Source organism: Solea solea, chromosome 18 (genome assembly GCF_958295425.1).
Source record: "Solea solea chromosome 18, fSolSol10.1, whole genome shotgun sequence".
NCBI classification, from domain to species: domain Eukaryota; kingdom Metazoa; phylum Chordata; class Actinopteri; order Pleuronectiformes; family Soleidae; genus Solea; species Solea solea.
The window spans coordinates 17554125-17576148 of record NC_081151.1 but is presented as its reverse complement, the minus strand read 5'-3'; the positions used below and the strand labels follow the sequence as shown (position 1 = coordinate 17576148).

Below are 22024 nucleotides of genomic sequence, written 5' to 3'. Positions count from 1 at the left end.
GTAACCTTGTCATTTATATTCATTCATTTATATATTTTTAAATATTTTGAAAAATGTGTCCCGTCTTTGATGCATAAAACTATTCGTGCAATGCAACATAAAGTGATATTTTTAAGAATTCGAGAATTTCTATATTGCATTATATCGTGAATGACAGTTAATTGGGTCAGGATAGTTATAACATGACATTTTCATATCACCTTGTGCCTGTCTGCCCTAAAAGTGGACACGTCCATCACCCCCCATTAAATGTAAATTTGGAAAAATGATAAATGCTTCTTCAAATTAGTAATAAATGATGGTGTAACTCGACATAGCATTGTGTAAATACTTCAATACTTTCAATACACTGACAGGACCACAAGGTAGTGTCATAAGTCACGATAACAAGATGTGTGTCATATCTGAAAAGCCTCTTTGAAAGGATCAATATCTCTATTGATTAGCCCATGATGAGGTGAGTGCATCTGCCAGGGAGATTGACACATCCTCGACTCCCACCACTGACACAAAAATCAATTGCACGCTTTGGACATGTTTGATGATTCCTGTCGTTGCAGAATGGTGGCTTTTGCCTCACACTGACAGATATCAGTCGCATCTGCTTTCCTGCAGAGAACAGGCAGAGAGGAAAAACGATAACTTATGTTATATTAATAACCCTGAAACACCTGAACCTGCGAGAAACCTGGCAGAGCGTGTGCTTTGTTTTCCACCGCAGAACCACCCATTATGAGAGGGGTTTAATTATACACCACAACAGCCCTAGTGAAAGAAACACAGGAGGTTTCTTTACATCAAGTTGAACAAAATGTTTTATAGTCAGTTTGACTATTAATAGTTTGACTATTGACTATAGTTTGACTATAAATAGTCAGTTTGACTATAGCTGCAAAGGTTTTCTCCAAAAAAGTCTTAACTGCGTGGATGAAACAGACAGGCTCTGTTTAATTCTGACACAAGTTTCTTTCTTTTTTAATTATTATTATTCTAAACTCTGGGTCAAGCAGGCGAGACCTTGTCACAGTGACTTCTACTGTGTGTGTGAACAGACTTGGAGGGAAGCGCGTGACACACAGGGGTTTTCCAGTGAGAAGCAATTCTTACGTCATGCATTCATAAAAGCACGGCAAAGGCTAATATTGGGGGAAAAGGTGCCATTGCATTGTTGCCAGAATGAAGAACATCAGGTCACATTTTCTCAAACTACCTGTGTGTTGTTTTTGTATGAGTATGTGTTGTTTTTTTGGCCAAACGTTATTCTGTACTTCAATTTGAAATTAAACGTTTGTGTGCCTCTTCCAAAATGCTAATACTGTTAGCCAGATTTATGCCTGCTCACACAGCACAATCAACACTGATATATCTGCTGAATAAGACGTCTTCAGAATGTATTGATCATCAGTCACTTACACTTCAACAGCATGCTGCTGTTGCTGCTGCCGCTGCTGCTGCGCTAACAGGAAAGTGTAATTAGCCAAACACAAAACTGACCACACCAGGGTTTTAAAAGTGAGGAATGTAAAAAACATTTGCTGTTGTGTTAAATATTGGAATTAATAGAGTAAGCTAGTTGGCTTTAAACCATTTGAGAACCCATTGTTTCTTTTAGTTATCCTATTGATAATATAAAAAATTAAGCTAGTCTGGATAAGCTAGCAACAGCAGGCTACCAAATGCAACAAAGGTTTTCAGATGGACTATGCTGTTCAGCTGGATTATTGCCCTTGTCCCAATATACAAGTACTAGTGGGGAATTGATTTATTATTATTATTATTATTTATTTATTTATTGGTTTGCCTCTGTTCTGTATCGTCTCAGCTAGTTACAAGTCAGTTTCTTTTTTTAGCTTGTGGCTAGTTGTTAGCATGTTTGTCTTCCTACATCTGTTAACTGAAATAAATCCAAATCTTTAAACAGAGTATAAAACCAGTCTCACTGTTGATCCAGAAACTTGCACCGGCCTAAATTTTTTAAATTTTCTTGCTTTTATCAAATTTTTAAACGAACAGCTTCTCGTGCAGTAATATCTCGACTCCTAATCTCTTTATCTGGATGTGTAGTCTAATTTTGTGAGAAATTCAGTTTAGTACAGCTTCAGTCAGACTAACAGACTATGTTTTTTCCTCATATAAACAGCTGTGTGGTTAGAATGAATGCATGTTTATTACAGTATTGTGAGTATTAGGGAGTATTACAGAGACTTGCTTGTACGTGAAGAGGATTTAAACAAACAAGAAAAGGTGTTTCAGAAACATTTCATGGGTTTAATCAGACTAACGCTTATTAGATTAGATTTCCTCAGAAATGACATGGGGTTCTGTGAGCGAGAAGATCACAGCACGTGTAGATATCAAGATCAAACCTCCAAAAGCTCATGCCAGCTGCTTCTACCACACCCTCCCTTCACAGAGGCTCCATTACATGGGCCCCCTGAAAACCTCACTTTAATGTAGTGCACAAATTTGGGATAGAAAATGACATGTTAGATTCATCATACTGTATACACGACTATACGGTACTGTATATACAACTACACAGCAGCTAAAAATAGGCTGTTTGATTTTTTGAGAGGGAGCAGCGAAAGTGTACACAGTGGAACCAGTGACCATTTGCCAAATAAAACAATATGCTGACTTCACTAAAAATGGCATTCAGTGGAATATAAACCCAGATACAGTCCCAGTAGGTGAGGGTTGATGGGGAAATACTCCAAAATGGACTGTCCATTGCTAAAGGAAACATAGGAGCTCTCTTCCATTTGCCACTCAGAGATATTGCACTGGAGCCATGAGGAGACTCTATTGCCACCCATGGTCAAAAGGTCAACACTGTATGTATGTGATGTGATGTGTGGATGATTTAAGAGCCCACTTAATGACTATGAGAATACATCAAAACAGGTTTTTGAGAAGAGATAGAAATAGTTTATGGTGAATTACAGTGAGTCATGCCTGCTGGATTATCCATTTGAAGAATGGGCTAATCCAAAATCCATTTGTTGGACCAAAATAGTGTTTTGTGAAGTCAAAACTGGTGACCTTTGACCACCATATAATCAGTCCAACCATAGGGCCCTTTATTGCCAAATTAGTTGAAAGCCTCTCAAGCTGACCCACGCGTACTTGTCACTCGAACGCTTAATGGTGGACGTACAAACAATCACAACCTCTCCACCGTTTAGATGTTTGAATTCCAGAATGGCTACGCTGTGCGCGGGTAGTTGGTTAATGTGACTTGAGTGACTGGAGCTTGTGCGTAGTGAAGCTACTTTTTTCTCTTGGATGTAATTGATAGTAAGACGGGTGACCTTCTTGCTGTGAGGCAACGATGCTAGCCACCCAACTACCGCGTGAACCTACTGGAATCCCAGGTTCCTTAATGAATGTCTTTCCTTTAGCTTTAACAGTTAAATAACAGCGTAAGATTTTATATTTCTGTATCACACGTCAGCTGATCAATCAGAACTTGGGAGTTTACATGAAAGTTGATTGTTTTTTCCTGCATTCCCCTAAATGGCCAAATGCAATATGAGTGACCACTCGTGAGGTACACGACAAATAAAGAAAATCATATTTAATAAGCAGCATTTCTATTGCACAAATAGAAAACAGCATAAATAATTAGATATATTTTTTATTTTCGGGGCCCGGGGGCCAACTTTGACCCCCGGGCCCCACTTTGGGAAGCCCTGCTCTACCATGTACCGTTTAACGAAACAAACGTACATACTTAATCTTGACTACCGCACAATTCCTTATTCTATGTGTATATACACATGTATCAGTGTCTCCTTCAGTGGTATGTGTATACATAAACAAAGTGCTTATGTACTGTATATACAGTATAATGCTTTCAGGCCTTCTGGGTATTTGGGTATCTGGGTATCTGCCAACCTTGTCTTGGCCTAACATCACAGCATCTGCTAAAACCCAGTGACTCCATAGACTGGGAACAAATTGGCCATATGAAAAGACAATTAAATGAACAAATATATAGATAAAAGGCAAGAATAATCTGTAATATAAAGAAATCTAACATTTTTGCAACACTACAGCAAAAATATAAATTCTATTAGACAGAATCTATAGATTAAGGGCATTCATTCCGTTTGTTGTTTCTGAAGATCAGCTTGAACCTTTTTAACGGTCAACATGTTTTCAGTTTTATATTGAGGTTGTTCTGTAATTTAACTCCTGTGACTGTAATTCAATGTATTTGATGTGAGTTTGTACTAACTGCTTATTAAATAAGCGTATTCCTCTCAGGTCACGCTGTTTTTCCCCTCAACGTTTGGTCACTGTTCAGCTTTCTATGTAGTTTGTGCAGTTTTGAAATTCAATTTTTATTAATTATTAAAGATATATGTGTATTTTATATAAATAGTAAAGAGACAAATACCAGGGAACACATTAGACTCAGAGAAAAAGCAGATAAGTGTGGCCTTTCCGTCTTATCCAGAGGATAAAGTATCCGTCCATTAAAATCTCAATGACCTCTCTCTAGTCTCCCAGTCTGTCTGTCAGCCAGCATATACTGTAGCTTATCACGTGCTGTGATTGTTTAATCTGAACTCTTGTCTCCCAGCAGAGCTAAACTTAGGCTTCTGTTTCTAACATAATCACAGCCCTGGAGTGTGATTCCTATGGGAACATTTCAATAATTAATCCAGTCTATTTTTTTTCCTCCCTCTTTTACTCAAACACACACACACACAGGTTTGTGCTGCTATCCTTTTAAAGACAGTCACTGGCTTCCATTCATTTGAACTGCCTAGACTAGGTCTGAAACCCGGGGCCCCCCCAATTCATTTAATGCGGTTATTCATGTATGTTTTGCATCATAAATATGTTTATATTGTGAACTATTTATTGTTCCACATCAAAAGAAACACCTTTATGTTTTAAATCATACAAAATATGATCATAAATACAGTTATTTTGATATCTTTTTTTCACTTGATTTTTGCCTCTTTAGGCAAGGTCTCCATGAGGACTACTGGTCCTGACAAGGTGAGAGCAACAAATACACACAGACACACACACACACACACACTGGTTTCCATGACTTTAGAGGACACAGCATTGACTTACATTAATTTCCTGGAGACTTACTCTAACCGTCATTACTACTGGCCTAATCCTAAACCCTGACCCTAACCTTAACCGAACCCTAACCTCAGCCTAACTTTAAAACATGTCTTCAATTTAAAAATGTAATCACTTACATTATGGGGGACTTGATTTTTGTCCCCATAAGGAAGACAAGTCGTCATAATGTGACTGTGTAAACAGATTTTAGGTCCCCACAACATAAGGAACACCAGGTATACACACACACATGCTCAGCAGGTCACGTGCCGTCCGCATGGACATTATGTTCCTACATTTTCAGAAATTCCACAGCTGTCTGGGGCCTTAAAAATGATGTGCTTGTTAGCCTTAAATAGAGGCCTCACAACCCCTCAATCGGACCTAAATCATCTGGTTGCCTCTTTCTCTCTCTCTCTTGCACTTGTGCCCATTTGTAGAAAGAAGCAGCCTGTCGTGGTCTTGGGCTGGGTTCAGACTCGGGGCCTCATGTGGGCTCCTCTGACATGTCACGTAGCTATGGTGGATTATGCTGCATTTACATCTGTGAAGCCTGAAAGTGTCACTTTGTGTAAGTGGAACAGAAGAAACCAAAGGCAGAGAGAGACTGGATTGTCACTCTGTGAAGCCAAAGGCAGTTTTGGCACCAGTTTGGTTTTAGAGCACAGGGGATTATGTAATTATGTGAAAGGGGGGTGATAGTGTTTCAGACAAGTGTGCCGCTTGAATCCATAATCACCCCTCTGTTACCTGTTAGCTGGGTGAATCTAGGACATTAACACTGTCGAGGGTTATGACTTTAATTAAAAACCACTGGAACAATGAAAGTGCTCTCTGTCGGTGATGGGTTCCAGATTTAAATTATTTTCTGCCAAATTTAGAACATATTTATTCGATTTATTCCCCCCACAAATGTGTTATTTTCGCCCATTTTCAGCTACTTTTTAATCAAAATCTGCTGAAGGCTGTGCTGTGGTTTGCTCTTCCTCAATCATAACTTCTGCTGATGAATCCGCTTGAGTAAACACACTTTTTTTATTGCACTGTTACAGAAGAAACAAGTGAGGTGGCCCTGGAGTGCCAAACACGACAACATTTAAGAAAACACAACAATATTAACAAAACACTAAAACATGAAGAAAACACAAAGACATTACAGAAACACAAAAACATTAAGGAAACGCCACAAAATCAGGACTTTGTGTTTCTGTAATGTTTTAGCTAGCGTTTTGGTGATGTCGTGTTTTGTCTTAGCGTTTTTGTGATGTTGTGTTTTGTTTGAGCGTTTTTGTGGCGTTGTGTTTTGTTTAAGCGTTTTTGTAATGTTGTGTTTTGTTTAAGCGTTTTTGTAATGTTGTGTTTTGTTTTAGCGTTTTTGAAATGTTGTGTTTTGTTTAAGTGTTTTTGAAATGTTGTGTTTTGTTTTAGCGTTTTTGAAATGTTGTGTTTTGTTTTAGCATTTTTGTAACGTTGTGTTTTGTTTTAGTGTTTTTGAAATGTGTTTTGTTTTAGTGTTTTTGTAACGTTGTGTTTTGTTTTAGCGTTTTTGAAATGTTGTGTTTAATTTTAGCATTTTTGTAATGTCGCTGTGTTTTGTTTTAGCATTTTTGTAATGTCGCTGTGTTTTGTTTTAGCGTTTTTGAAATGTTGTGTTTAATTTTAGCATTTTTGTAATGTCGCTGTGTTTTGTTTTAGCGTTTTTGAAATGTTGTGTTGTGTTTTGTTTTAGTGTTTTTGTAATGTTGTTGTTTTTTTTAGAGTTTTTGTAATGTCCTGTTTTTTTTTAGAGTTTTTGTAATGTCCTGTTTTGTTTTAGTGTTTTTGTAATGTCGTTGTGTTGTCTTCTTGTTGTTGTGTTTTCCTAATGTTGTAGTGTTTGGCACACCAGGGCCACCGTAAACATGACTAACTATGTTGTCGCAACTTTTTTTTAACTTAGAGATAATGTTTGAATTTGAAACTGCACTGACTAGTACAACATCATTTTCAAAATGCAATACATGACCATATTTACAATAAGGAAAGTGCCATATGTATTTATTAAAAAAACTGAATTGGCTAGCATTATGTTGTTTCAGGAAAATCAGGAGACTTTGAACGATCAACTCTTTCAGATATTTAGATAGTGTAAGTGTAATGTAGCTCTTAACTATGGTATTAATTTAAGAGACGTTTAAGATTTCCTGTCCCTAGATTGGGCCATGTTCCAAAGACTACAATTCCCACAATGCTTTATCTTAATAGCATCTATCCTGGGACCGTTACTGCACATACCGAACTCCACAGGGTTTCTGAAGTAAAGCTGACCCCGAAACATTCCATCAGACTTTAGAGTCCTCCGAACCAAAGTAAACTGATCTCTATGTGTAAAATTAAAGCGAGGTGTCTCTTAAACAACTCTCTTTGCCAAAGAAACTATTACAATGTGCCGTGTAGTTTTTCACCATCTGTGTTTGACTTAGCCGAAGTCTGTAAAAGTAAAGCACTAGCATGCTTTTAGAGCCCAGAGGACGACCTCACCCGTCTCTCAATTCTTCCTCCACCCCTACTCTATCTATTTTTGTCTTCCCTCGTGGGGTTTGGATGCTCGATCTGACGGAGACACATTTCAGGTCTGAACCAAAACACACGATCAGAAACAAGATAAAAGTAAAAGTAGTGACCTGGTTATGTCCACTTGAGTCTTCCTGAGATTTCTTCACCAAATCACACTGTCCTACCTGTCAGAGGCATCTTATTCACTGTTGCTTCATATAATCAAACCATAACATGAGTACACTTATGCTTTATATGCATTTTTCAACGTGTTTACTGTTTGCATAAATGTTTTATGCGACAGAAAGTGGGATTAGTTTACTCTTCTTTGCATCTTTGTCATTCGTATTCCGTGAGCAGCAGCAGCAGCAGCTTTCACTCTCTAGTTTCAATCTCCTTCCTCTTTGTCTTCATCTTGCTCTGTTATATGTTTGACCTCCTCTGCTCTCTCTCTCTCTCTCTCAGCAGACTGGAGTGTGATTGTGCGCCGCAGCTGAACTGGCAATAAACCTGCAACCACAGCAAAGCAACTGGAGGTGAGCGGTAATGAACTCGTGTCCTCTGTGAAGCGCACGCACAATGACCGCTGATGCAGGAAGACTCCACTGTGTCTCTGTGAAACACGTCTTTGTCCGCTGTATCTAAAACTCGATTACCAACCAAGCAAGGGTCCAATAAAGCCCGAGGTTCTTCTTTTTCATAAAATGTAGGGTTTGCATTACCTGATTAATTTAAAAAATGTGTACCCTATCGTGTGGCGCGGGGCTGTATTGTATTAATTTGCTCCCATTTCGTCTACCACGCAGGATTATTACAGCGGAGGCAAACAACAATGCAAGTTTCATTATAAATAAGATGACATTTTACTTTTTTGACCAATTGTTTTGTTGTCTGGGCAAAAATTTAAGTTGCAATTATTCACATTGCATGATATTTGGTTCGTTTTTGAATCCGTTTCATTTTGCGTCATAAATAAATTTAGTTACATAAAGAGAAATTCTGTGAATGTGCTCATGAATATTGTTATCGCATATCATGATTAAATATTGGGACATGATTTAAAGCTCCACCCCCCCCGACTATGCAGATACTTTCATCACGACCTGACTAGATGCTCATCAGCCACCAGGTTATTTGAGCTTGAGACCCCTGCGAGCAGAATTTGAATATACTATCCATAAATATTGTATGTGTGTATGTATTTAAATACATCATTACAGTCCCTGTTGGTGTAATGGTCAGGTGTACCACTACTTTTGTTCAGAGGCCTGAAATCGGGGGCCGGGGACGGGGGCCGGTCAAGTGAAAAAGTCCAATAGTTTGGGAAAAGTTAATCTGTTAAGTGAATAGAAAGTAAACCCTGCTTTTTTTTTTACCATGTAGCGTAAAAAAAACCCAACTTTCATTACATTGAGGAAGCAGTTCCACAGAATCTGCCCAGTGTACAGTTATTCTGTTGAATCTGCAGCCGACCGCTGAGACTGGGTCCTTTTTAAAACAATGCACTCACAGATAAGGAGGAACCGATTACAGGCGCGCTGACGAGTGCTAATCAGCTGAGACGCAGATGTGTGTGTGTGTGGGGGGGGGATATCAGAGAGTGTGTTCCTGGAGCAGGACCTGCTCTGTGTCACCATCAGGCAAACAGAGCAGACAGCACTGATGTGTGAAAGAGATGAACTCACTCACTCCCAACTTAAGACTGATAATGTCCAGTCAATGGGCCTTTTAATTAGTCACCATAAGTGAATGTAACAACTACACTCAAACACAGAAGCTGCTTTTCTGCTCGGTCCACATCGGGTCTAATTTGTCATGGAACCAGTTCCCCTGCTCGCAAGGAGAAAGCTGATCCAGCCGAGCCACGTTTCAGCCTCTTCCTTGGCCTAACAAATTCCTACGAGTCGCTCACTCTGAAAGGCTGCATTGTGATTCAACCGAACACTGCCTACTCCTCCTGTGGAAAAGGGGAGACAGGGAAATGGGAGCGCTTGTGCCCCTGTGTGTGTGTGTGTGTGGACAGCCCAGTCATTTGCCCACAAGCCGTTCCCGCCTGTCCTGAGCTGACTGTGAAAATCCACAGGCAGCTCAGAGAAGAGATGCTGCCTTCAATGCTACATGAAAGACTTACAACTCTGAAGAAAGCAACGAAATAGAAGGAAATAATGAGAGGGAAAGTATAATGTTTATTCTGGGAGGAGCCTGTGTGCTCATTGAAAGCAGCAAAACCAGCTTATACTGTATTTTGCACACAGAACTTCCTTAAAGGTATTTATGACACTTGTGGTTGTTCCCGTCACATGCACAGTAAAAATTACATTTAGCAAATACTGTTGGTGAGCAGTTTGTTTTTACTATTATTTTTTCTATTATGGGTGGGGTTTTATTTACAATAAACTAGTTTGGCCAGTACACTTGTCAAGTTGACAACTTGTGTTTCAAGTGTGAATCACACACCCTGCAATTCTGAATCACATGCAGGGCTGCAACCATTATTCGATTACTGAATTATTGAGATATTTTGATACTGAGATTTTTTTCTCAATAATTAATAACAAGCTCTCTGGGTATTCGTCATTAATCATTCTATCATTAAAACAATCATTAATTAACATTTGAGAATTGGTTATATAAGATATACATTATGAAAATAACAATAGTAAAACAAAATAAAAATAATTACATTAAATAAAATAAAACTGATATGTTTGGATTTCCTCAGGAAACGTACAGTATGCATTGGACACTGGATATACTTTAAATGTCCCTGTCAAAATGAATGGACAGACAGACAGACAGACATATACATAGATAGATAGATAGATAGATAGATAGGTTAACAACCGCTTCTGTTTTTTTCCCACAGCACTTGAACTAAACACGGGAGGCGCGGTTGTAAGGGGGCGTGGCTATGCTAACGAGCAGCCGTTGAGTGCAGCAGCAGCAGAGAGCGGGACACTTGCTGTGAGAGGGACACGAAGAGAGGACAGAGACAAACAGACAGAGGACAAACGCCACACACACCACTTTCACTCCACGCGTCTAATAACACCACGACATGGCTTCAAAGTGTCCCAAGTGTGACAAGACCGTGTACTTCGGTGAGTGGTGTCCGTTTAAGAGACTTTATTTTTTTGGGGGGGGGTTCAAGATGGTGAATTGTGCTCCTGATGGGGATCGATCATTTAAGGCACATCTTTATGTTTTACGTTATTTGTGACGCTGTAGTAGTTAAAATTTAACGTTTTTAAAAAGGTAATCAAATAGGGCTTCTAGTTTGGTAAAAATCTATTAATGTCCATTCATTGAAATATGTGTACACCTGCACATTTCCATTGTTTACTATGTTGAGTTATAAAAATGTCACATTTTGGTTTTACGTAGTAGACTGTTATGCTGTGTATGAGTGTGTGTGTGCATTTTTACATAGTATTAGGTAGATAAGAAATAGGTCGTTTATACTGTCTTATATTATTGTCATTTTTACTGTTTTACTGTGATACTCAAATTTTCTGAGAAGCCCAGACAGGGACAGGAGTTGCAAACTAGCAAATTGCTATACTCTATGTGCAGTACATCAGATGTACTTGATGTCCACTATTGTCCCTGATAATTAAAGATTAATTTAATTTAATTAAAAATATTAATATAGTGTTGTGGCAGGGGATAGGACAACATTTATAATGTTATAATTAGGGCTGAACAATTAATCAAAATTTGATTAAAATCGCAATATGGCCTCCCTACTAACACACAACATTCAAAGAACGTTCCCCTGAGGTCCTCCTAAGGTTAGTTACAACCAAACCTAAAACTAACTTTTAAAGAACGTTTCCTCAGGGTTAGATAGGAGACTAATGTTCCTTAAACGTTGAGGGAACCAAAAACTGAAATGTTCTTCTGTGGACGTTCTGCAAACCAAATGTGCAACCAAAAACTAGCATTAAGGGAACGTTAGGAAAACCACAGGAGAACCTCGTGGGGAACCTTGAGGGAACATTCCTGGAACCAAAAAGTAACGTTCCCAGAATGTCTAGAACCAAAAATTGGACTACTGCAATTTTCAAATCGCAGGAAGCGCAATATCTGTTAAAGCCTAAATGTGTGACAAAATATCATTTTAGATTAATTACTGTCTTGATCTGTACATATCTTATTCTACATACTTAAGAGAACATCTTTGTTTCTCACAGATCGGCACCAATATCACACAGTAATCACTTAAAATGTGTTTTTCGAATGAAAAGGAGAATAGTGATGTAAAAATGTCCATTTCCTCCGATATCGTGAATCATATTGCAATAGCAATTCCTGTCAAAAGAATCGCTAATTCTATATTTATTCAAAATCGTGCAGCCCTAATAATAATTATATTGTGTAGCATCTTAAAACAAAGCACTCACAATTAGTAGATTGTGGTGAATTTCCAGAACTGCAATAGTCGTGACTGATTGAGTGAATTGAAAATGCTGTAAAGCTCGCTCACATACAGTCCTGGTGATTTACAGTATACGCCACAAGGGGGAGACTTCATCTTTCCGCTCATGACAATGCCGTGAAATTTCCAGACTCTAAAGTACTTTTTTAGGGTCACATTAGTTATATTGGTCAGGATAATCATGACAGGAACTTTTCTCACTCGCTCATCACCTCCTTCGCTTTATCTTCCACATGAGGGTCGCTGGTGCCAATCCCGGCTGACATAGGGTGAAAGGTGGGGGACACTCTGGACAGGTCGCCAGTCCATCACAGGGACACATAGAGACAAACAACCGTCCACTCTCACACCCACACGACAGTAATTTTAGATTGTCCAATTTGTCTTATTTGCCAAATCTGCGTGTTTTTGGATGGGAACTTTTCAAGTCAAAATGTTGCCTTATTGTTGTCTCAATATTGCTGTTTTTTCGGCAATACCCAAATTATGTTCTCACGAGCATTTTAAGGATAAGACTTTATTTTAGGGAAAGAGCTGTCAAACTTTAGGAGAACCCAGCAGAGAGTCAGTGTCAACAAAAGCAGTTTGAGCAACTGTTTAAAACAGTTTCTTGTCAAATTGGTGAAGGAAAAAAAAAACACCTATTCCTATCTTGTTTTTAATCTGATTTGTACCACTTTTGATTTGTAGTGTTTGGTAAATAAACACCCAAAGCCTGGCAAATGGCTTTTGACGGTTGCTGATGGGAGCCTCTGCCAAGAGTGCTGAAACGCCATATGCTTGAGATTTCCCACTCACACAGCAACACATCATGCTGCGTCAGTGGGTTGAAAACCTGTTAAAAGGCATCTTTTCCATGGCTCTGTGCACCAAGGTGGGGAAAATAAAAACACCCACTTGGGCAAAGAGCCTTGAATCGCACCAATATAGTGCCTCACTGTCGTTGACAGTGAAAGAAGTGCGCACCAACAAGATTAAGAAGCTTATATTGTGATAATAATAATAATGATAAACACAAATATACGTTGCTGTGGACCTTGACTAATCCTTTGTTTATGTTTGGCCACATGGGGAAAAGAAGAGAAGAGAGCTTAACTCGACTCTTTTCTTCACTTCACAGCACACATCAGAGCTGTCACGCGGGTCAAAATGAACAATGCGAGTGGATGGAAGTCCTCTTACGTAACAACAGGAGTTACAGCTGCTGCTCATCATGAAACAATATCTGTACAAATAAGAATATTTCCCCCATCAACACAGATTGTTCATGTGTGCTGCAGCTTTAATTCACAGCAGAGTGTGAGTCACAGCTTCTGTGTAGTGTACGTTTTTTATTTTTATGTAATGCACCAAAATTCAGTCCAGTGGAGTTATTTTTGGTTGGGGTGTGTCTTGTTGGGTGGAGAGCACCCGGAGCTAAGTTGAGGATGATGAGGAGCTGCTACTGGAAGGCAGCATGGCTGGAATTGGTTTCCTACGCCAAATCTGGGAGGAGGTAGAAGGCAAAGACGCGTGTTATTGACTAACATAAAAGTTTAAGTCATTGCAAAGACAGCGGGAAGACATGATTAAAAACATGGGAGAGGTCAGGGAACGGAATGGAGGGAGGAAACAACAATCCAGCCTGTGCTTCTGCCCACAGCCTGATGTCAGTGATGAATGTCAGATATTACAGAATGAGCTCAGCGGCTCCACCTACATGCATCCTCCTCTCAGCCGCTTCACTCTCCAGAGACACCAGAGCTGATGTGTAAATTCAGTCAAAAACCGCACCAGGACACGTGTTATTGATAGAGAAGATTGTGCATTTCCTGTCGTTTTCCTTACATTTTCCCCCTTTTTTTGTGTTGGTGGTTTGTGGTGTGCTATATAGAGCGGGCGATTGGCCCACCCTGCAGTTACCCACCTGGTCCTCCAGCTGGTGTTGGCCAAAAATTTGGTTTTTCAGGCAAAGCCTCCAACACTTGACTCTCCTCTTCTTTACTCATGGTAGCAGTGAGCCCCAGTCTGGGATGGAAATTCTTTTGATTTTATTACTTTCCGTCTGTTGCTTTTAACGGGCGGCGGTTTTATAGTGGTGACGCTTTAATTTCAAATGTTGACAGTTGCTGGCATTCTCAGTGACTTTGAAGTGTGTGAAATTTTTATTTGCAGAAGCTTGATTCTACTTAGTGTTGTGAGCATCTTAATTGTAGAGGTGAGTCAACATTTCCAGCATATACACTAGGGGTGGGAATCACAGGGTACCATGGTACATGATACCAATAATATCACGATACAACGATTCTGTGAAAATCAGTATATTGCAAGACAGTCATAGCGATTATGGCATGATATCTGTCTAATTGTGAAAAGTGCAGGATTTCTCTATTTATTCACAACATGGGTGAAACTGGCAGTAACTCTTTACTTTAGAGCACCTTAATTTGTTGAAAAATGTTGATATTTGCCCCCGGTGTTTTTATTATCGCATTGCATAAGGAAGGACGACGATATATCACCAAAACAATATTTTGACCCACCCCTAGTATACGCTGTGGCCCGGGGATTGGTGTCCAGAACCAATATTAATTTGTCACTCATCCCTTGTTGGACAGGGACAAAACAAATATTTCTTTAGAACAGTTGCGAACCGGAAAATGCTAGCGTAGTTCGCCCGCTTCTAAGAGTGACAAAGGTGTCGATTTCAGTTGATTAAGGGTGAAGTTCACTACAGATTGGTACATTTGATAAGGGCTGCAAAGATGAATCAATTATTAATTGATAATTAAATTCATCAGTTCTGCGTGTATGTTTGTTTTTAATAATTCAAACAAGCTCTCTGATTTTTATTTGATTTGGTTTGTGGACAAAACAACATTTGAGAACATCAATTTGAGTTTGGGGGAACATTTTATGGACCATGCAATTGAGCAATTAATCAACTGATTAATCGATTACGGAAATAATCATTAGTTATAGCGATATTCAGGAGTACACACTTCCTCACAGTTCTACACACCAATGTATTGGTATCAATATCAGTAATGGGATCGATAAATTCCCAATGATACCCATTCCTTTTGTGGCCAACTGGTCTGAGGATGCTCACACACACACACTGATGTTAGGATCCTCAAGACACTATTGGCTGACATGTGACCCTGCACTGGTAGCATGTGAGTCCATATATAACACAACACAACACAGTAGGATTCTTGTGTATGACAGCCATACATCGTCCGTGCAGCTAAGTGAATAAACCAGAACTTTCATTCACTGATTCCTTTGACTCTGGCTTGTCTATTGGTGTTGCCCCAGGCTGTGAATTCCTATTCCCGTTTTTTTTTTATCTACATGGACTGGGGGTAAATGAACTGAGGTGGCTTTAAACTGAGACTCTCAAAGTGCCTCATGCATTATAATGAGAAACGACATCCCTATTCAAACAAGGCTCCATCTGTCTCCTCGCACATTTGTGCTTCCAGCGAGGCAGAATATCGTCATCCTCTGGGCTTGATGTTACAGAGCGGTGCGCTGGTTTCCCACACACCTCCTTTTCTGTATCCCACTTCTACCCCAAACATCCACACAATAACCCTTTTTTCCCTCTGAGTACCCTGTTTTCCACTTGGCTGCCCAGTGGGCTCTGTGAATGTGCCTCTTCAGTTATGTAACATCATTTCTTGAGCCGTTGCCTCCTGTTCAGTCTTATTGTATAACCTGCCAGCTACTGTGCACCATCAATGAGGGTCCTTTTTCTCTGCCCTTTTGAGGCACAAATATGATCTCCTCCTAATGGAGATAAAACCTGGTGCTGAAATTTCTAAGGCTGCCCCCCCCCCCCCCCCCCAACACAGGTGAAACCATTCCACCTTCCCATGGTACGACCTCTTACATAACAGCACAGAAGAACAAAGCTGGTTGTGTACAGGTAATCCAAACCATTAACACTAAAAAGTTTAACAATGGCAGGATTTACAGGTAAGCAAAAAAATAACATTCATTACCGATAATTATTTCGGTAAGTAAATACTGAGTTTCGACATTGTTTAACACTATCGTCTTATAAGCTGCTTTTAAACTTGCACGGAAGTCTGGACATTGAGTGAAACGCCAAACTCTGGTTATTGCGACTTTAGATGTCGTCCTGTTTTAGGTTTGCGTTGCAGCGTAGGCAGTTGTTGCCAATGCCTGGAAAAGTGACCTTTCAACTAAAGGGACGTGTACATGCAGCTGCTTAATAACCAATAGGAGGCACTCTCTCTTTCTGTCTCCAGGAACCGCGGTATGATTTGTCAAAGTCTATCCCAAGGCTGAAAATGGACCCTAGAGAATGTGCCGACATTAAGTTTTAAGATTTACGAAGAAGGGAATTATTGATCAATAATGCTAGATTCATTGCATAACTCAGCTATGTTGTTGCTGTTGGAAAACCTTATCTCACTTCAGTGTAGCCCTGTGTATGTAGCCTTCGTAGTTCCCTGTGCAGTGCAGATTCAGTGATAGATAAATTATAACTCCAAAGGCTTTTGAGGGCAAATCTAAACAGAGCACCTTGAGTGTCTTGCTTATCCTCAGAGTGTGACCTCCAGAGTTCATTAGTTCAGTGACCATGTGTTCTTCCTCAGTCATCTTTCTCTTTATCACAACACATGGTTTGTTTGGGTGCGCTGTCGACAGATGCACAAGCTTCTCATCTCCTTGCTGTTGTTTGATTCAATTCGATGCAGCTCTGCATAGAGAAAGGACTGAAATCTGAAAGAATTTTAACTTTGAAGTCACTTTCCTTCGGCGCTCTCAAAGTAAACTACCCCAGTGAGTGCACCATGCTCTCATGTAAACTCGGTTAATTTCATCAGGCCACTTTACAAGCGTCATATGATTTTACTCAAAGGAGAGCAAACATTTGATGCTTCTGTCATATGATTTCTTCAAGGCTTTATTATCCAATTTCTCCAGCCTTCATCTAAAAGGTGAGACTCCTCTGATAACAGGACTGGTTCCTCTTTGGAAGACATGGTCCACTACTCTGTAAACCAGTCATGCACATAGGATTTGTTTGAAGTCCCTGTAGCTGGGAATGAGGCAGGGAGTGTGCATTTGCGCTTTGCTTGCGGCTCCTCTGACCATCGCAGACAGGATGCGAGTTAACTGCAGCCCATTTACGTCAGCCACTGGGATTCACGAGGTCGGGCTCTTTTATTCACAGAGGGAGGGGGAGGAGAGAAAGGCAGAGAGCCTGGGGAGGAAACCTCGCCTTGGCCGAGGCGACAGTCAACCTCCAGAATTAAGTTTTTGCCCCAGTGTTGCATCAGCCACATGGAAAGGCTCATCCAAATTCATGTTTCCTCCAGGCTCTTCAGCATCAGGCTCTCCACCCCGGGCAGTAATGAGTGGCACAGGAAGCAGCGTGAACACATTGACACTGAACAAATCAATTCAGTGTTCACACCACTGATGAGGTCAACCCACTTTTAACACAGAGCGACAGTCGTTTAAAACTACTAGCCTCCCTTTTTTTTTTAATACGTTTTTCTCAGAACATTTTTCAATAGTCTGTCAAGAATGGATGGATTATTTATCTCTAACACAAATGGAGCTTGTGTCAGAGTTTATACTGTAGCCAGTGTACAAAAACAAGGCCAAACATCCTTTTTTTCTTGCTTTTGGCCTTGCCGTGTTGGCATTGGCCTTTAATGTCTCATTCCGTGATATGCTGGGCCCAAACTACAGGAATTTCAGGTTGCTTTAACTCTAATTCAACATCACTGATAATTGGTTGGTGCATAAGGAGTTATGGAGCCAAGCTGCCTGTAGAATCATCCATCTTTGTCAAACATGTTTGGTATTTTATGACTTAAAATCATGATGATTATTTCCAATGTGTCATGGCGTCACAGGAAAATGGGACCCAAAAAGCAGAACTCAGACAGCCAGGTAAAAATGTAAAAAGTCCGGGCTGAGCGGGTCTGGAGACCGGCAAAAAAGTACAACCAAAAGCGAGGCACCTGCCTGATAAAACTAACCCAAAGTAACAACACGAAAAGATCTAGAGGATAAACAGGAATCACAATTACTACAGTGGAAACAAACATGGGCTCTCTCTGGGTGAACTGACAATCTGACACTGACAGAGGGAACAGCAGCACTTAAATAGTGGCAGATCCAAGTAACACAATTGTGCACAGGTGAACCAGAGCTGCCACTCCCGTGCCCAGCCAGAGAGAGGGAGAAAGACAAGGAGAAAAAACAACAACAATGATACTACCCAACCTACAGTCACAACAATATGAGTGTGAGATATCACTACAGCTGAGGATGATATAAAAAGTGTCCCAGAAAAATCTCTTTAAGATTGACCAAGTAACATTGGGGACCCAAGCCCTTCGTTAGCCCTGGTCTGTAATGAAGACAACTGATGTGCGGACACTTGCTAATGATGATGCCATTCCCATGAACATTATTTCTAAGTAGAACCATGTAGTCTTTTTTTTAACAGTTAATGATTTAATAACGAGTGTCAATTATCGGTTGGGGCCACACGGTAGTGTAGTGGTTAGCGCTCTTGCCTTGCAGCGAGAAGACCCGGGTTCGAGCACCGGTTGGAACAAGGGCCTTTCTGCATGGCGTTTGCATGTTCTCCCCGTGTGTGTGTGGGTTTTCTCCGGGTCCTCTGGCTTCCTCCCACAGTCCAAAAACATGCAATGTGGGGATTAGGTCAATTGGACACCCTAAATTGATTGAGTGTGAGTGAATGGTTGTTTGTCTCTATGTGTGTGTGGCCCTGCGATAGACTGGCGAACTGTCCAGGGTGTACCCCGCCTATCGCCCGATGTCAGCTGAGATTGGCACAGCACCGCCCGCGACCCTCTGGTGGAGGATAAAGCGGTAGATGATGGATGGATGGATGGATGGATGGATGGTGATGTAATATGAAGGGTTAGAATTGGGAAAGAAAAATATCTTAATGCTTCCTCAGATACAAACAGCTCTAAGTCGATGAAACTTCATGTAGCCTGAGGCTACTAATTCTGCTCACCACATTATTCTCACAATAAGGAGCTAAAATGATTGCTATTCTAATATTTAGATGTAAAGCAGGATTGTATCCAGTATGCAGTAATGATCTATAAGACAAATGGTTACTAATGAGTTTGTTTAATGCATAGCCCTGCTGAAAGCTACTTCCTCTGGTGAGGTCGAATGCCTCTGTGTGCCAGACTGAATGGCTATTGTTTTTAAGTTGAGGAAAATGGTGTTTGTTTTTCAAAGAGCTGAATAGTAAGAGGATGCAGGGTAGGAAAGGCAGGCTGCTTTGTTTTTTCCTTTTTATTCTACCAGGTTTTTTCTCTACATAGCGCTCCCCCCATGTTTGACTCTTTGCCTTTGGAGCCCAGTGTCAGATGCTCAGCGAGTCAGGTGCACTGTGTTTATCAGGACGTGCAGTTATCACATGGCTTTGACGAGGAGCCAAAAAAATTGAAACTCCCGCATGGACTCAGCTGTCACTTATGGTTGGAAGGGGGAAAAAAAAAAGGAGGAGGGTGCTGTGTTTGTTCATGTGCCTTTTGGACGGGTCCACAGTGGGAAAAGCAGAACAGATGGTTTCACATCACCAGAGGGTGCAACTGCGCAGAATGCAATCAAACGAGATTGAGAAATGTTTACAGCGACACTGGTTACATCATGAACGCTACGGAGCCAGTGATTAGATGTAAATACACTGTTAATGTACTGATAGCCTGACTCCAATTGACTGTAAAAAAACATTTGAAATATCCACCGATAGTGGAAGAGTTGCAGGTTTCTGTTTTGCTTCCTTGTGTAGAAGAAACTTCCTCCCTGCTTTCTGATGTCTACATTTGAAGTCCCAAAATACACTGGTTGCGGAACGGTTGCGCTGCATCTCCCATCCGGCGTTGGATCTGATACGCATCCATTCTAGTCAATGTTAATCGATGACTAAATTAATCGACAACTAATTTGATAATCGATTAAGCGACAGATTAAGCGATTATGAAAATAAACGTTTGTTGCAGCTCTAGCTCAGATGTGGAAGGTCAGAGTTGATGCGAAGCACTTCCATGTCCATTGCATCCGTTCTGCAGCCAGTGTATCTAGAGGGTAATGCTTCTCCCTAAAGCGTCCCCTCTGGTCGAGACATTTCTAAGAGGCGTGGTGAGGCTTGTGTTTGGTAACATTCAACATTTCCAGACGACAGCTGCAGCTTACTCTGCTTGCAATCCCAGTGTTAAAGTGCCATGAGTTGCATGATTAGGAGGTTTGTGCTGGGCCAAAAACAATAAACCAAATCATAATCAGAGTTTGCTGTCTGCAAATAAATATTTCATTTGTGTGTAAGATTTTGGCTGAGCCAGTGCTATCTGATGACATATCACTGTCATTTTATGGTTAATGTGTGTCCATTTATGTATGTATCCTTAACTTAAAGCTGTAAAACATCTGGAAACTTTACAGTTGTTCAGTTGAGCTTGTGCAGCACACTAGGCAGCATCCGTGTTGTTGTCCTCTTTTGTCACACGCATTAGATTTTCCCCCACTTTCACCCTGATCAATTTATCGAGTGATAAGAGAAAGCAACCTGCATTGCATCCTGGGAGTCCGCTGTGTAAATGCTGGCCAGTGACTTGTTTGTTTATCTGTAATTACTTTGGAATAAGACAGAAAATAAGCTCCAGCTGCCTGGGGATGATGAGATGATGAGTGCTGGTGTTTGGGTGTCGCTGTCCTGCTGCTGTTGATAATGAAGTAACTGTGATTATGTCATTTTGAGAAATGAGCTAATAAAGTTTCCCCCTCTGAGGACTCCTTGTTAAAGGTCTGTTGCCTAATGTTCTGTCCAATTACAGTGGGTTTGTGGACAATTTGCTTCAGGCTTTTTCCCTTTACAGGCAGAGGGACTCGGTCTGAGCGTAATTGGTTTCTCTCGGTATAATCTGACGTGCAATGGCACCAAGAAACAGAAAGTCATTGAAGTCTCATGCTGTTGTAACAGGACAGTATTCTCTTACTCTGTAATGTGACATGATGATATTCAATTTAAAGAACACAGAATCTTGGTTTGTTGGTTGACCTTGGTGTTTTAAAGGCAGTTGGCGTCCATGGTGTTGCATGTACTACCTCCTGGATTCCTGCAGTGAATCTGTTGAATATCACATCTTATTAAGAACTCGTTGACCGGCACATGGAGGCCATAACGGTAACATCAGAGAAACCAAGCGATCGTAAACACTGAGGCTAAATGTGTGTGAAGAGGAGTCGCCAGCATCCGGCTGTCTCTCTGATCCGACTGTCTCTCTTCTGTACGGCCAGTGTAGTCGAGCGCACAGTGTCGTGCTTAGAGCAGGAATTTACAAATGAAGTTAAGCAGCTTACAGCAGTGCAGGTATCATATGGTGACGGTGTTTGACCTCTGACCGGGTGACTTCATCTCTCGCATCCTGGAGCTCAGGGTTTCGGCAGCAGCGTCATCCGTGTTCCAGTCAGTACTTGAGAAGAATATGGGGGTATTTATTAAGAGTTTCTACAGCTGGTCATTGGGCAGGAGGTGGAGAACAACTCGGACAGGTCACCATGTTTCACAGCCCTGACCAGTTCAAAATGCCTTATTTACATTTGATAATTTGTCACTCAACACTCTTGGTAACTTCTACAGACACAAGCTGTGGAACATCTCTGCTTCGTTGGGTGAAAGCTTACCGGAAACAGTCGGGCTGCCTTGTTGAAACCAGGTAGAGATATAGGCAGTGCATATTGTCAATTGGAGCCTTTTTAAAGGCAATTTGCCAGTATAATTCTGTTCATGGTCAAACAAATTGTAGAATTGTGTGGTCGTGAAGTGTCTTAGACCTTCTTCGTTGGTCCATATTAACATAACAGCTTCTACACTTCTTGGAGAACTTCAGTCTTCAACATTTTGAAGTGTATCTATGTGAATATGTGCTTCATTCATTCCGT

At 40.6% G+C, this 22024-nt stretch overlaps 1 protein-coding gene across 2 annotated transcripts in view; it reads left to right on the top strand.

Moving 5' to 3' along the window:
• Positions 1 to 22024, top strand: part of crip2 (cysteine-rich protein 2) — a 39196-nt gene that overhangs the window by 6849 nt on the left and 10323 nt on the right. Inside the window, exons 2-4 of one of the 2 annotated variants that reach the window (XM_058614764.1) lie at positions 4979 to 5013; positions 8092 to 8162; positions 10493 to 10727. In XM_058614764.1, the coding sequence (XP_058470747.1) occupies positions 10685 to 10727 (43 nt within the window). In that variant the 5' untranslated portion in view covers positions 4979 to 5013; positions 8092 to 8162; positions 10493 to 10684. Of the gene's footprint in view, positions 1 to 4978; positions 5014 to 8091; positions 8163 to 10492; positions 10728 to 22024 lie in introns of those variants that run through there. The other variant, XM_058614765.1, reaches the window with a different exon arrangement.